We start from the raw sequence: 14,675 nt of genomic DNA on the forward strand, positions 1-14,675 counted from the left end.
CAGCCAAGTTATCAGTTAGACACTGCGTCCACTTGCTAACCTAAAGATCATGGCTTTGAGGCCAATCTTGGGCATGGCTGTTGCATCAGACGCTGACAGCTTGGCCCCTGGGACACCTGATGAGTAGTGTTTTGGGATCCAAGGGGCACATGGGCCAATAGACCAATATCTGGAGAGCTAAAGAAAATAAATAAAGCAAAGCAAAACAAAGAACCTACTACATAAATACAGTAAGACAATGAGCCTCCTGCATCCAACGAATTTACAGCCAACTCATCTATGCTTATGTCCTGGGCCTGAGGCTCACTGAGTATATATTAATTAATTACTACATGACATTTAAGGATCAGCCGCCTCATCTTTCCAAAAGATCGACTGTCGACTTTTCCAAGGTCAGATTCCACTATGCATAGTTTTCCAATTTGAGGAAGCTACATAGTTTGTATAAAAAGTATTGAGAAAAGTTTTGGACAAATTGATTAATTTCAGATATTGCGACACTGCCTCCAAATTCATCAAAGCACATCCCTTGAGTGTTGACACACTTTTGCCAGTGGCCTTCCCGCCACCTGCAGGCTCCCTGGTAGGCGGAAGGTCCTCAAGGGGACACGTGCAAGCTTCTTTGATGGCACGTAGGGTCCCATGGTGGTGTCCTTTGAGGAAGGATTTTACTTTTGAGAACAGGAAATAGTCTGCTGGTGCAAAGCAGTAAGAGGGTTGGGGAATCATGGCGATGCTGCTGCAGAAGGTCTTTGCAAACAGAGACACTCGACTCTGCTCTTCTCTGGTCATTCATCAAAACCTTTGCGAAAAGTTCAGCGCATATCTTTCGCAATGCCAAATTTTCAGTGATATAATGGCACGTGCACCGTCCTCTAATCAATGCCAATGCTACGATCTACGACCATGTATACAATTAACCTATGGTCTGAATTCAGCACTTCACGCACATGTCAGGAAAATATTGTTGCCAATACTTATTATAGAAAACTTGTATATTAGGCACTTGACAAACAAGGGAGCACTCGTATATTCCCTAACGGTGTTTAAAAATATGCATAGGACAATATTTTAAAATATGTAAAAAATGTGAGTTCAACTATCACCTTTCTATGAAACACCACCTATCCTTCATTTCATTACAAGTACCTTAGAAATCCAAAATGTTTCCTCAGAAACTCCAGTACAATGCACCCAGAGAAGATGCACATCCCATTTTTAGCATCCAAATAAAGGAAAAACTCTCAAACATTTGGGTGTCTAAAGAAAAAGTAATTTCTCATGGAAGCTCCAAAGTGCACTTGTTATTTACATACTTATTCAAGCAAATATTTTCTAAGGAAATTACCTTATTACTAATAACATAATGAATAAAGCTGACCAACGGCAAAACTATTGTTTCAATAGTCCTTTTTAATATTAACCAGGAGAGGAAGATTTTCTATGTGATTTAGAAAATAAAATATCAAATTTGACACAGAAAAATGGATGAATTAATACATGGAGAACATTTTTGTTACTAACCTTTCATATTTGTGGCTAGGGGTCAAATATCTTGGGCAGAATTACAATTAGCATATAAGATCATAACTTTCTTAATCTATTCATTCTAGGAAGTAGGTGCATTTTCAGCAGGGGACCATGCAAGCATTGTCATAACCTTGAACTCTTTTATTCTGAGAGAATCATAACACTGAATTGCTTTATCCTCTCTTGAAAGACATCAGGGCGGTATTATAAGCAAACACACACTACTAAAAGGAGAGGGATGTTAGACAGCAAAAACTAGTTCTTCAGTACACTGAATAAGAACTAGGATGAATATATACCAAGTTATTTTATCGTGATCAAGGTATAATATTTTCAAAAATAAATGGAGACTAAGGTTTCCACATGAAATTTGATGATTAATACAATAATTTTGATGCATTAAATACATGAAATAGTATATATTTATATAATTTAGGACACTTGGAAATAAAGCTGTAACATCATTCAACAGAGAATATGATGTAGAAGAAGATAGCTTAGGTTCAGGCTTACTTAACAGTGAGATAGAAAGTGTACAAACGGAAATGAATTCTTATGAGGTGTTGGGGGTATTCCTGCAGAACTACTTAAAGTTATAGTAAAATGTGGGAGGAAGAGTCTATATGGACTGATTTGTAGTATCTATGAGGAAGGAGGGGAGACAAGACAACTATTAGATAGTTGTGTCCATCCAAAACCTACCTTAACCGATAGATGACCTACAGTTATAATTATTCAACACAACAATGCTACGGCATACAAAATAATAAATATGAACTTGAAGGCATGTAACTTGTTACCAAATGGGGGAGGAAAGAAATGGCACAGAGATTAGGAAAGAAAATTCACAATAGCAGTTTGCTGTACCTCATCTGGTAGCTGCACTGTATTCAAGTTCTGAACTGTTTCAAACACAGAGTCCCAAACACCCCAAGGGCCAACATCATGGCATCCGTATAAAATGGACAATTTGTGCGTCACTTCTGTCAACTCCAGCAATTCAGACATTTCAGGAATTTCGCCCTACAATTCAAACAATAAAAAAAACGTGCATTAATCAATAATTAAAACTGCACTTTGGTGGGCCTCTAAAAGTAAGAATTTATTAACATGGCTGGGAACCACAACTTGTGCAAGTAATTTCAAACAATTACCAATACTGCCATATGTCCAATGAATTTAGGGTACATGTTTGTTTGGAACCAATGTTTAAATTTGAAAAAAAAAGAAAACAAATTTTCTCCATATGTATTAAAAATATCTTTCCGGTAAAAGGCAAAAAGAAATCTGTTCAAGCTAAAGGGAGCTGCAAGATCTAACAAATAGTTAATTCCAATAGGGTGTAAAATCATTGTCTGAGTACTGCTTAGAAAATTATTTGGTTTGACCCATAAAAGTGCATCTCATAATTTGGATGAAGATAAAGAGCAGTCTCTAACTGAGTAAAGATGGAATATTCACTTGTATACTATATGAAATAAACTAGAAGGAATAATGATCTAAACATTTATCCAAACTTTTACTGGGCACCATTGTCAGACAACTCATAATATTATATTTTCTTTTCAATTGAGGAACTTAATGGATTATAGGTAGACGAAAGAAACGAGCTACAATGGTGGTTTTGTCATTCATATGCGTTCCCATCCCTTTTCCTTATTTCAATATCCATGTGAATGAATACTTCATGAATAAGTCAGTGGATCAATTGCCAAAGTGTCTCATGCATGAAATCTTCCCTGATTGGGATGCTCCCGACCCCAAGGCATTCCTACAAACATAACACTCCCTTTAATAATTGCTTAAGTCTATTCAATTGCTCCTGGCTCAACCTTTTGGATATTCATTTTAATTAAATGAAGAACACAAAGTATCTTTCCACTCTCCTTCTATTCACGTACAACCGGTTTCAACGCTCAAGCGTCATCATCAGGTACAAATTAAACAAATCGAAGTCCATTTATATACCAATCGTGAGGGAGAGGAGGGGTGGGTGAGAGAGGGGGGAGAAGGAGGGGAAAGAAAATGGGGTTGCGATTGGCATTGATGGGGAGGGGGGAGAGGGGTGTTAAGCATCAGGAAAGGTGCTTGGTTGGTTTACAGTGGGGTAAGGTGGGGGGTTTGTCGGGTCTAGCTGTGAAGGAAAGGGGTACTTCCAGGATTGGGGAGAGGTATTCAAACAATAAATCGTTAACCAAATGACCCGTTTTTTAATTCTCCCTGATTTCGAGCTCCTCCCACTTGTCCATCCTCATTCCTTTTTCCATCTGGTGTAAGAGGTCCGGGTTGAAATCACTCCCATGGTTTTCTTCCCATAGATGCTTGGCAAAGTGTGATTGCTTGAGGTCACAGTTCCTGAAACAGCGTTTGTATTCCTCCGCCCGTGTTTTTAATGATCTCCCCGTTTGACCTATATACATATAGCACCACGCCGATCGCAATTCCATTTTCTTTCCCCTCCTTCTCCCCCCTCTCTCACCCACCCCTCCTCTCCCTCATGAATGGTATATAAGTGGACTGCGACTTGTTTAATTTGTACTTGATGATGACACTTGAGCGTTGAAACCGGTTGTACGCAAATAAAGGACAGTGGAAAGATACATTCTATTCTTCATTTAATTAATGAAGAATACAATGTATCTTTCTTCCTCCTCACACATCGTTACTTGTGCGTGAATTTTTACGAATTTTATGCCAAAAACAACACACTTATTACGCCACAGCCACCATATTCCAAGGATCTGGCTCTCAGTGACTTTTTCCTTGCTCCCAAAACTGAAGAGGCCCATGAAAGGATGACGCTACGCCACGATTGGCGAGATAAAGACTGCATCGATGGAGGAGCTGAACAAGATCACATGAAATGATATTTGGAAATGCTTCAAGGATTGGAAAAAAACGTTGGCACAACTGTTTAATATCTAATGGGGATTACTTTGAAGGGGACAAAAAAGATATTCATGAATGAATAAATAATTTTTGAAACAACACAAAAGTCACCATACTTTTTGAACAGACCTCGTACACACACAATTCTTGGTTCTTTTCCTACTGTAATATAATATCACCATTCTATATCAACCGCGGGAGCAAAGGTATTCCGTTAACCCATGAAACTTGACTCCTGGGAAGCCATATGACATGTTGGAATGTGAAATCAGGAAACAATGAGGTACCCAGGATTGAAAAAGATTATTTGGTGCCCAAAATGATTACTAAAAAGCAATTGGAAGAACACACCTGGAAATGTACAAAATAAGAAATTCGTATGCACTAATATGTAACGAGCATACCCTTTTGCTGCAGGCTGAGTGATGCTGCATGGCTATTTTAAAGTGAGTTACAATACTTTCTGTTAACACTGTCCTCACTACTTCACACTTGGGCAATCGTTCACTGCCCATCTCACACAGCTTCTCCAGGGTCTTCACAGTCATTTTCATCACATCACGATCAGAATGGTTGAGCATCACCTGGCAAATTAGCTGCAGCAAACCATCCAATTCCTGAAAAATAAAAGTTGACAGGCCATTTACAGAACATGCATCGCAGATTTTGAACCAGCCGACATGCCTCAATTCGCTAGAATTATGATTAGATCACTGAATTTACAAAATTAGAGAGAACTTAATAATTAGAACTATATCAATCCAATTTTACTTTCAAATCTCTTGCTCACAGGCATAGCTAAAAATGAAACCAAATAAATTGTCCCATCTTTTAGCTGGAGCTGGAAAAAACATTCAACTTAGTTCAAATTGTTGAGGTTTAACCTTAAAATAAATAACAAAATTGCTCCCTTGACAACTTTAAGTAAAACATCCAATTATGGCTGAAATATGTTAATAAGAACATTAAAGAACATAAAGCAGATAAATATGATGATAAATCAAACAAATTTTTCATTAAGAAAATGAAAGCTCAAAATTTATGTGAAAATCCTTCCAAATTTTACTTTTAAAGATAATAACTATCAAAATCAAAATCTCAATTTTCAAATGTTTTCCATAGAGAATAAAAACAGCTCTCTGGACTCTAACTGCATTAACACATTTCAATTATTGTGCACTGCTATCCACATAAACAAATTAAATAAATATTTTTCCCTTAGAGATGTGGCCATTCAAATAAGGCGACCAAGGTTGACCATTAAAAAATTTGTGTTGCGAGGACCTAGCTGCAATGCATCTTTATTGTTTAAATGCCCCAGAGCACACATCCGTATCTCCTCACCATAGCACAGCTGAAGGCTGGCAGCCAATTGCCAAAGAAAGTAACTTGCAGAGCACCTTGTAGACATAAGTTTCGCAAAAAAAGGCTTTTGAAAGTAAAACAATTTTTCTAAATTATAACTATAGCCATGGGCTCTTCTTAACTTACCTCTTCCATGTTATTCTGAGTGTAAAGTTGTAGATCACAGAACTGGGGAATAGCCATTAAATTCTTTACAGCCTCAGGATGTTGCATGTACTTAGCGAGGAGCTCAGGTAGGGTTTTCAGAAAATGTTCTGATAGAATAGCACGATCATCATTAACCTGTTTAAGCTCAGATGTGGTCTTGACCTATTTAAAGTAGTGGAAGAAATAATAACAAAAAACATGGAAAATGAATGTCAGCATTTTTAAAGTGCAAAAAATAGCATGTTACATAATAAATGATATTAACTGCCATGAAGAAAAACTAGAATACAAGGATTGCATGACAAGGGGACAGTAAAAATGAAAGCATACACAAAAGATTGAACAAGTGATGTTGGATTAGAGAAAAATTCAAGCAATACATGTTTTATATTATGAATCCTCAAGAATTTCTTCCAAAAGTTTATTTCATGCAATTTTCTATCTTTTATCACTGTAATTGCCACAATACACAATCGAGTCTCTGTGCTCTTAATTTGAAATGTAATTATCTATAATTCACAAGACATAATTTTTAATGATTTATAAATATGACCTTTTTAGATGATTTATCGATGAACTTTTAACTTAGGAAATGGGTCTCAGATTCATTATTATTGTTATTCATCTATGTGACATCTACATAATACCCCGGAAGCTGCCGCAAGGGCATGTGGCGGGGGGTGTTAGGTCACCACCCGTAAAAAGGAACAATACCACATGCAAAACAACAACTTGGAAAATTACAACCACAACAGCGCACACACTCATGTAAAAATCCCTTCATCTAACACTCATGCAAACACATACCATAAATCAACAAACAACTGCACCCCAGGATGCAGCACAAAAGCCATCCAACAACACGCAAGCCAGGACACAACAAGCAAGAATGTAAAACACCAATACCACATGAACATGCACCACAAAACACTCTACCCCCCGAGGAGACTGTTAAAGGCAGGGAATGCGACCCAACGTTGCAGGTAGCAGGAATTTCCCCCGGGGGATTGAAAGAGGGACGAGGGATTGAAAGGGAGACTTAAAAACAGATGAACAGAACACTAATGAGGTCATTCGGAAAGAATGGGTTATGATAACCAAACACAAGAGGTTAGTGGAAGAGCATGCATTTAAGTAGAACTAATTATTCTTTAGACGCTCGTCATTATTGCTAATATAATGGTTAAGGTAGGTTTTGGATGGACTAAACTACCAAATAAATATTTTTTTCTCCTAACAAAGCCAACTCAACATCCTACTCTACAACAAGCTTCTCATCATTACTGGACTTAGCTCCTACCTCCCTTCATCCCGTCCAACATCCCTATCCTATTCCTGCCCTTTCCTTGTTAGTGTAACATTCTCCCCTCTATTACAGTCTTCAACATCCCACTGACGATATGCCATTCATCAATTTTTCCTGCCTCGATAGGATTTCTCCTAACAAACCCCTCTCTTCCCCCACCATTGCCAGCACCTCCTCATTTGCTTTCCTTTTGGTCCATTTCACCTTCTCCACATATATTTCAAAAGCCTCCAACCTACACCTAGCATCCAGCTTCAGTGACCGTTCCTGCACCATACATAGCTACAAACCATATTGAGGTGTTCACAAGCCTTTTCTTAGCATACTAACTCAACCTTCCTCTCATCAATTCCCTCCTGCTGGTTAAAGCTTCTTTGCCTAGTGTAATTCTTCTCCTTACATCCCCACTACTTTGACCATTTACCATATCATATCTAATCCCCCGAGTACCATTAAATTACTTGGTTTCGAACTCGACCAAAAATTGACTTGGGAGCCTCACATACTGGGCACACTTGGAAAATTGTCAAAGGCTGTGTATATGTTACGTAAACTCAAATATATTATTCCAAAAGAGTTCCTTATTCAGGTATACTATGCTTTATTTCATTGCCACATTGACTATGGTATTGTACTTTGGGGCCACTCACCTTCCACAAATATGTTATTTAAGATGCAAAAAAAGGCAGTCAGAATTATTTCCTTTTCACCCCCAAGAGAACATTGTAAACCTCTGTTCTGTAATTTGGGCATCATGACTCTGCATAGTCTGTATATCTATAAATGCCTATGTAATGTCAAGGAAAACCTTAGCTCTTTCGAGAAAAGGTCTAACTTCCATTCTCATAATACAAGGAACAGCGATACACTAGACATTCCCTATTGCAGATTAGCCAAGAACAGCAATTCTTTCAATATTCTAAAAATTCGTTTGTTTAATAGATTGCCCTCTGAGGCTAAAGTTGTGAGTGTGCCCAAGTTTAAGAAAGTTATCTGGAACTGGCTGACTAAAAAAGCATTCTACTCAGTAAATGAGTTTTTTGATTCAAAAATTGTGTGGTCCATGATAGACATACAATCATTTGTCTCACCAAATGTATTTTGACTGTAATATGTAATATTTGATTTGTAATATGTGTTTATGTAACCATAATCTCTAAACTATGTATCTCTATGACGAAGACTATTGCAAAACTATTTTGTTTAATGTCCAATAAAATTATTATTATTATTATTATTATTTTGGTCCACAACACTCCAGAGATACATAAACTGTTCCACCTGCTCTAGTTTTTGCCCTCCCATTTCAACATTTTGTTTAGCTTTTTCCTTCCTAGAAAACGGCACAACCATCATTTTATTTACATTTATTCTTACTTCCTGAAAAGGTTTTAACCTTCCTTCATACCACACTAATTTCACCCTTTCTGAGTAAACTTTCCATATCCTCGTAATGTTCCATCTGCCAAGCTTCTTTCACTCTATTTTTCTTGTGCCTTGGTTTATTATTTAAACGTTTATACTCCCCTCTACCTAACTCCGTGTTTACATTCTTCCATTTCCTTCTCTCATCTATCTTTCTGATCATCTCTGCCATAATACACAGTTTCCTTGTTTTTTCCTATTAACAGTTCCTATAGTTCCTTGTGTGCCTTTCAAATTCCCTTCTTTAATATGTTCCCATTTTTCCTCTATAGTACCAGTGCTCTTTAATCACTCATAATTCCCTCTACAGCCCGCTGATACCTCTTCCTTGTCAATCCAGTTTATACTTCTCTGCTCCATTTCCTAAACCATCTTTCCCACTTTGTCTCTCTCAATCAGTCACTACACTCAAGGGTGTACATCCACTTCCAGGAAACTGAGAATTAATCACCTTTCCTAAATCCAAGCCTAACCATAAAATAGTCCAACTGATATCTTACTGAATCCCCAGTAATTTCCTGTGGGGATGTAAATATATTCGTTACGATTAACCCCTGTCTCCTGCAGAACTCAAATGCTTTCTCCCCATAGTCATTCCTCATACCTACGGGGCACGTACAATAAGTATCGGGAGTAGTTCCAAAAATCAAAATTTATTGCTGTTATCATTACAATTACATATTAATCTTTAAAATACATTCCTCCTGCATCAATACACCTGTAGTTTGGCATACCTGCCACTCGTCAAGTCAGTTTCTGGAATACTGTTGAGAGCCTTTGTCGTTGCGGCTTGAACTGCCTCGATGGAGTCGAACCGATATCCTTTGAGCTCCTTTAGAGCTATCCTTTGAGGCAATAATGCTGTCGAGAAAATCTTCATTTTCCTCGACGCAGTCCAAAGTTTCCACCCGCAATAGTTTTTGTACCTTGCTCAAGACTTTTGCCACCAGCTTCGTGCACACGATCCTCATCGCAAGATCCTCTGTTGCAATGGTGTGGACTGAAAGGCCAGTCTCCTCACCGATAAGAGGGATGGTTACACGCCTGTCAGAGTCCAAAACTTTATTCACTTTGGCCACCCGAGCACCGGTTCGAGCGGTCGTCGGGTATCCAATGCGGTGCTCGTCTTTGACGAGCTCCCGGCCTTCCTTAAACATTTTATGCCACTCAAAAATTATTGCAGGACTTAAGGCATCATCCCCATAAGCCTGCTTAAGGAGTTCAAGGGTCTCAGATGCGGATTTCCCGGGTTTAATGCAAAACTTCACGGCATAGCATTGCTCAACGGTGCACTCCATGCTGGCGAGACGACACCACAAACAATCACACCTCACAAAAATCCACCTCCTGTCTCAACGCATGCCCGGAGCTGACTGAACTAAAGTGCACCTGAGTGGTGAGGGACCCCTCTACCGAGCCAACTGGTTGGACCCCCATCCACTGCTCCCCGTTGAGGCTATAGCGAACCAGTCACGATACTGATTGTACAGACCCTGTAAACTGTAATTCCCCACCTCCTCACCATCTCTCCCTTTACATACCGTCACATTCCAATCCCCCATCACTAACAAATGTTTCGTTCCAGGACAGCCATGATTACGTCCTCTAGCTGATCATATAATCTAATGTCTTCTTCCTATTTATGATTGCTTTGGGGTTTGTATGCCTGAATAATAACCAATTCCGTCACATCCTTTTTTTCATTCTTCTAGTAATATTCTATCCATTGTTTGCTCTATGCTAACTGCACTTCTTTGTCACTTTTCATTCAATATTAAAACGACCCCTAAATGGCTCTCTTCAAATTTTCTATATATTACTCTCTAATACTATCACTCCAGTAATCCCAGCCAATCTTCCATCTGACCTTGCACAGGTCTAAAACATCTACATCTCCTTTCTCTATCTCTTGCTTTATATTTACTAATATTCCTGCCCTCAACATCATCCTAACATTCCAAGTCCCTATTCTAACTAATTTGGTCCTTTTTTAAGATTTTCTGTGTTGTTGCTTTTGTTTTGCAAGGATTTGGTGAGACGATGACCACGGAAGCCTAGCCTCCCCTGCTGTGAGGCACAACACATGGCTGATTGGGCCAAGTCCCGTAATTTCCAGGATTCATTTGCCCTCTATAACCCACCATGGCACCCTTGGGATGAATAATTGAGGTGGTTTCCCACTAACTGCCTTCCTCGGGAGAGTTTTTATTGTGACACCATTTCTGTATGGCCACCCCACTGAGGTCAGATGCCTTTGCAGCCACCTCACTGAGGATCAGATGCTGTGCAGACTACACCTTTTGTCTGGCTCATACCCTTTCACCTATCTGATATGGGTGACCCTCCTTTTCCAATTAGCATGCATAAAAGCTACAAAAATGTGTTTATTGAGAAGCTTTGATCAAAATTCAAATTTGAAAAATTCCACCCATTAAAGAAGTGTAAAGCTTAGTGCATTAAAAAAACAATCAATGGGTGATCTCAAATTTTAGAAATAAACATTTATTAAATCACCATAAAAATATAAGTCCATCAAAAATTTTTTTCTTTGGGGAAACCCATTTTCTCTCCAAATATTTTCCATCTTAGACCCAAATGACATAATATGTAGTAGCTGTTTAGGGGAACTGCTGAGGTGAATTGCACACCATTAGGAATGGGTGAATAATTTGGCATTGTATCACTCCTGGGGGAAGGAAGGATGGTTGAAGAGAAGAAGTCGACGTCACTGTTAGAATGCCTTCAGGAGGAAAAACTAGAACTTTAGTCACCCAAGTGACCGAAATCCCTACAGTATAATGAATTTTATAAGCTATTGGATCCTACAGGACTAAGGTAACGGAAGCAGAGGCAGGGAAGCAACCAAGACCTGAGACACACTACCCTGCAAATTAATACATTGAAACTTGTACCAAGGGACTGCTGACAGTTTAACAGAAAAATCAAAAGGGGAGGTAGTTTGATGGGTGACACATGCTTCGAGAAAGAGTTTCAAGAACCATTATTATAAATTAATAGTCATAGAATTCACTCTTGCCTCCTCATTCGTCAGCCAACTTACTCCCAACTGCATCATATCAACATTTTTGAAACCCCTCGGATGAAGACACTTTCCAATCATAAGAGATGCCTTTTTTCTATCAATACTGACAAAGAAACACATTTTTGCCTATGCACGGCTGCATCTTAAGTTCTAGGGATTTAATGGCCATGCATGAAAAAATTATCTCATTCTTCCAATTTCTGTAAGGACTGAATATGGATGAATGTAGAAAACTGTTTCTGGCTTTCATAATTGCTGGTAATCTTAAATTTCAAATGGTCATGCTTGGCACTTAAGTTACCAGATTCTCTCCAAAGCCTTCTGAAGCAAAGTGAAAACCCCTTTCATTAATTGCAAATCCAAAAATGGAAATAATTTTGTTTGATAGCACTGCAAAATAAATGCTCAATTAATCCCTTTGTATTTTTCCTGCCTCTCTCTTCGTAATCCTTGGTTCTGCCTTTTTTCCATTCTTTCAAAACATCAAAGTTAATTTTTTTAAATTCCTACTACTAAAACTGTATCATTACCTCTGAAGGCCAAGAACCACTAAGCTTAAGCATTTTCAGAATATTCATGTAAAAACGAGTCTTATGGTCAGAAGACTAAACTCAATGCCTCCCTTTAAAAACTTTGATTCTGAAGAGTTGGGAAAAACAAATATATGATCATTCTTGGCCACCAACTACATGAGAAATTCCAGTAAAAGCTATTGTCATTGGCTAGTTTGATGGGCTGTCTTTTAATAGATAGAACATGGGAATAACAATGTTTCCGAAAAACACGCTGATTTTTCAAATTGTGCACTTAACATTGGAAAAAGAGACTCAATCGCACAAACTTTTTGTGTGGTGCCCCTGCATAGCGGTGGTTCCCCAGTAGCTGCCTGCCTGATGGAGCACGACATGATCTCCACCAGCGCTATTTGCTGGCCCTCGTCAAGTGAGCACGACCCCGGGTCATCACCATCGGAAAGCACAACCTCTTCTCTCAGCAACAACTTAATCATGCTCTCCCAGTCTTTCAGGATCGGCGTGCTATCAATGAGTGAGTCCACCAGGTACAGGGCATGCTCGTGCAGCTGCAAAGGATAAGATTCATTTCCCACATGAATATCTAATGGTTACACGTTTATTTGTCATTAGATGGCATGTGAAACCCACGCCAGGCATCCTCAAGTTTCACAAGAAAATTTGATAGCAACAAAAAGAAGAAAAAAGGCACATTAACCGTGTGTTACATTCAGGTAAAAATATACTCTACATTTGTAACAAAGCATTCATGTTTGGAATGAAAGGCCTGATGATTAAGCCATCATATCTTTAAATTTCAGCATTGCCACATTTATAGCTTGGTAACCTTTTGAAGAGCTCATATCTCAATTAGGCGGAAAGACTTCGAGAGTACATGAAAGCTTACATCAATTTTTGCTCTATTTCTTGTGAGATAACAGTGTGCATCTTAATGGTAAAGTCTTCCAAATGTATCGGTACTGGAAACAAGTATTCACAGTACATTGCCAGAGTACCACTTTCAACAAAAAGTGGTTTACAATGGTTTCTAGCAGCTGTATTTGTAATTAATCTCACAATATTTTTGAGAAGCACCAAAATGTTTTTTAAACCACAAGAGGTTTCCCAAAAATTTAAGGTTACATAATATATGAGTGTGAAAATATGTATTGCACACATTATGTAAATAAACACGTGGCATGAGTGACATAATTCTTCTCATAAAGTACAACTCTCTAGAGCTTGACACAGACACCAATGATACATCCATTCCAACTCAACTAATACAGTCAAGGATAAAACCTAAAATTTTGGCAGGTTTATTCATATCAAGTGGTATATCATACATATTACAAATAAGGACATGAATTATCCCTTAAGAACTACTTGTTTGCAGAGAGCCACATTTAGGAGGAAAGGGTAGTTTTAACAGCAAGATCTGCAGCCTAATTTTGAAGCCTTGTTCCAATTCACTTGAATGACTGATCAATGTAGTGTCATCAGCAAAAAGCATAGTTTCCCCGGTGACATTAGTTGACATTACTGAGTACATCATTTATCACGATGAGGTACTAAAAAGAACTGGGGCATATTCTATCTCAGAATTATCTATTCTATTCAGAATATTCTATCTATTCTATCTCAGAATATTCTATCTCACAAGAAACCACTTGTAAAATCATTCCAACTGGGCCTGCACAATCTTCCAATTGGGAAAGAGCACAGCATGAAATCATATTCTTAGTCAATTCCAAATATGAAGATAATGATTTTGCAGTTGGATTGTGGAACATTCATTCTCATTTCACAGACTGCAAAGCGTTAGGTTGAAATCCCGAGAAAGTGAATACTGACCTGATGAGCAGTGAAGAAATACACCAAATCACACAGGAGTTCCTTATTTAATGGCTTCTCGATGCCAGCAGTCTTTGGAACAAACAGTTTCTGCTGCAAAAACTCCCCGGCAGCCAACGCCACACCACGATGCACTTCATAGAGCAACTCGTATATCTGCTCACAATCGGCATCAGTCAAACAATCAGGGTGATACCTACAAGATGCCAACAAACGCAAGACAACATACAACACATGAAACGGGGCACTAAAAATATTATATTCCATTAATATGTATTGACGTTAATGTACGGGTATCACATTGACTACGGAAGGAAAAAACACTCCACAATGCTATAATGGATGAATGTACTAACTTCAGAATGCTTGTCACAAGCTTAACTGCTTCAACGGCCACATCATATTCTTTGTCTGCTCTCATGCCAACAATTCTGCTCTTGAACTTACTGGTGAAGAGTTCCAGCTTCCCCCTGTGGGTCTCAGAGTCATACAGCGGCTTCAGAGCCTATAATTAAAATTAACGTTAGCTTTTAATTACAATTAAGCATCAAGTTTCAAGCCCAAGAAGCCCACAATTTATTTAAAGCTAGGGTTTGGAAATAAA

General features: G+C 38.4%; 1 protein-coding gene across 7 annotated transcripts in view; it reads right to left on the reverse strand.

Annotated features, from left to right (window-relative positions):
* The window catches only part of LOC139689891 (cohesin subunit SA-2-like), a 58,241-nt gene that overhangs the window by 26,740 nt on the left and 16,826 nt on the right, over window positions 1-14,675 (reverse strand). For all 7 annotated transcript variants that reach the window (XM_071587004.1, XM_071587002.1, XM_071587006.1 and 4 more), the window contains exons 10-15: window positions 14,428-14,576; window positions 14,072-14,267; window positions 12,547-12,786; window positions 5,911-6,093; window positions 4,824-5,036; window positions 2,398-2,553 (exon numbers count right to left, since the gene is read on the reverse strand). In XM_071587004.1, coding sequence (XP_071443105.1) covers window positions 2,398-2,553; window positions 4,824-5,036; window positions 5,911-6,093; window positions 12,547-12,786; window positions 14,072-14,267; window positions 14,428-14,576 — 1,137 coding nt within the window. The remainder of the gene's footprint in view (window positions 1-2,397; window positions 2,554-4,823; window positions 5,037-5,910; window positions 6,094-12,546; window positions 12,787-14,071; window positions 14,268-14,427; window positions 14,577-14,675) is intronic.

The sequence above is a fragment of the Hetaerina americana genome, unplaced genomic scaffold (assembly GCF_022747635.1).
Source record: "Hetaerina americana unplaced genomic scaffold, ioHetAmer1.1.p SCAF_29, whole genome shotgun sequence".
Taxonomy (NCBI): Eukaryota; Metazoa; Arthropoda; class Insecta; order Odonata; family Calopterygidae; genus Hetaerina; species Hetaerina americana.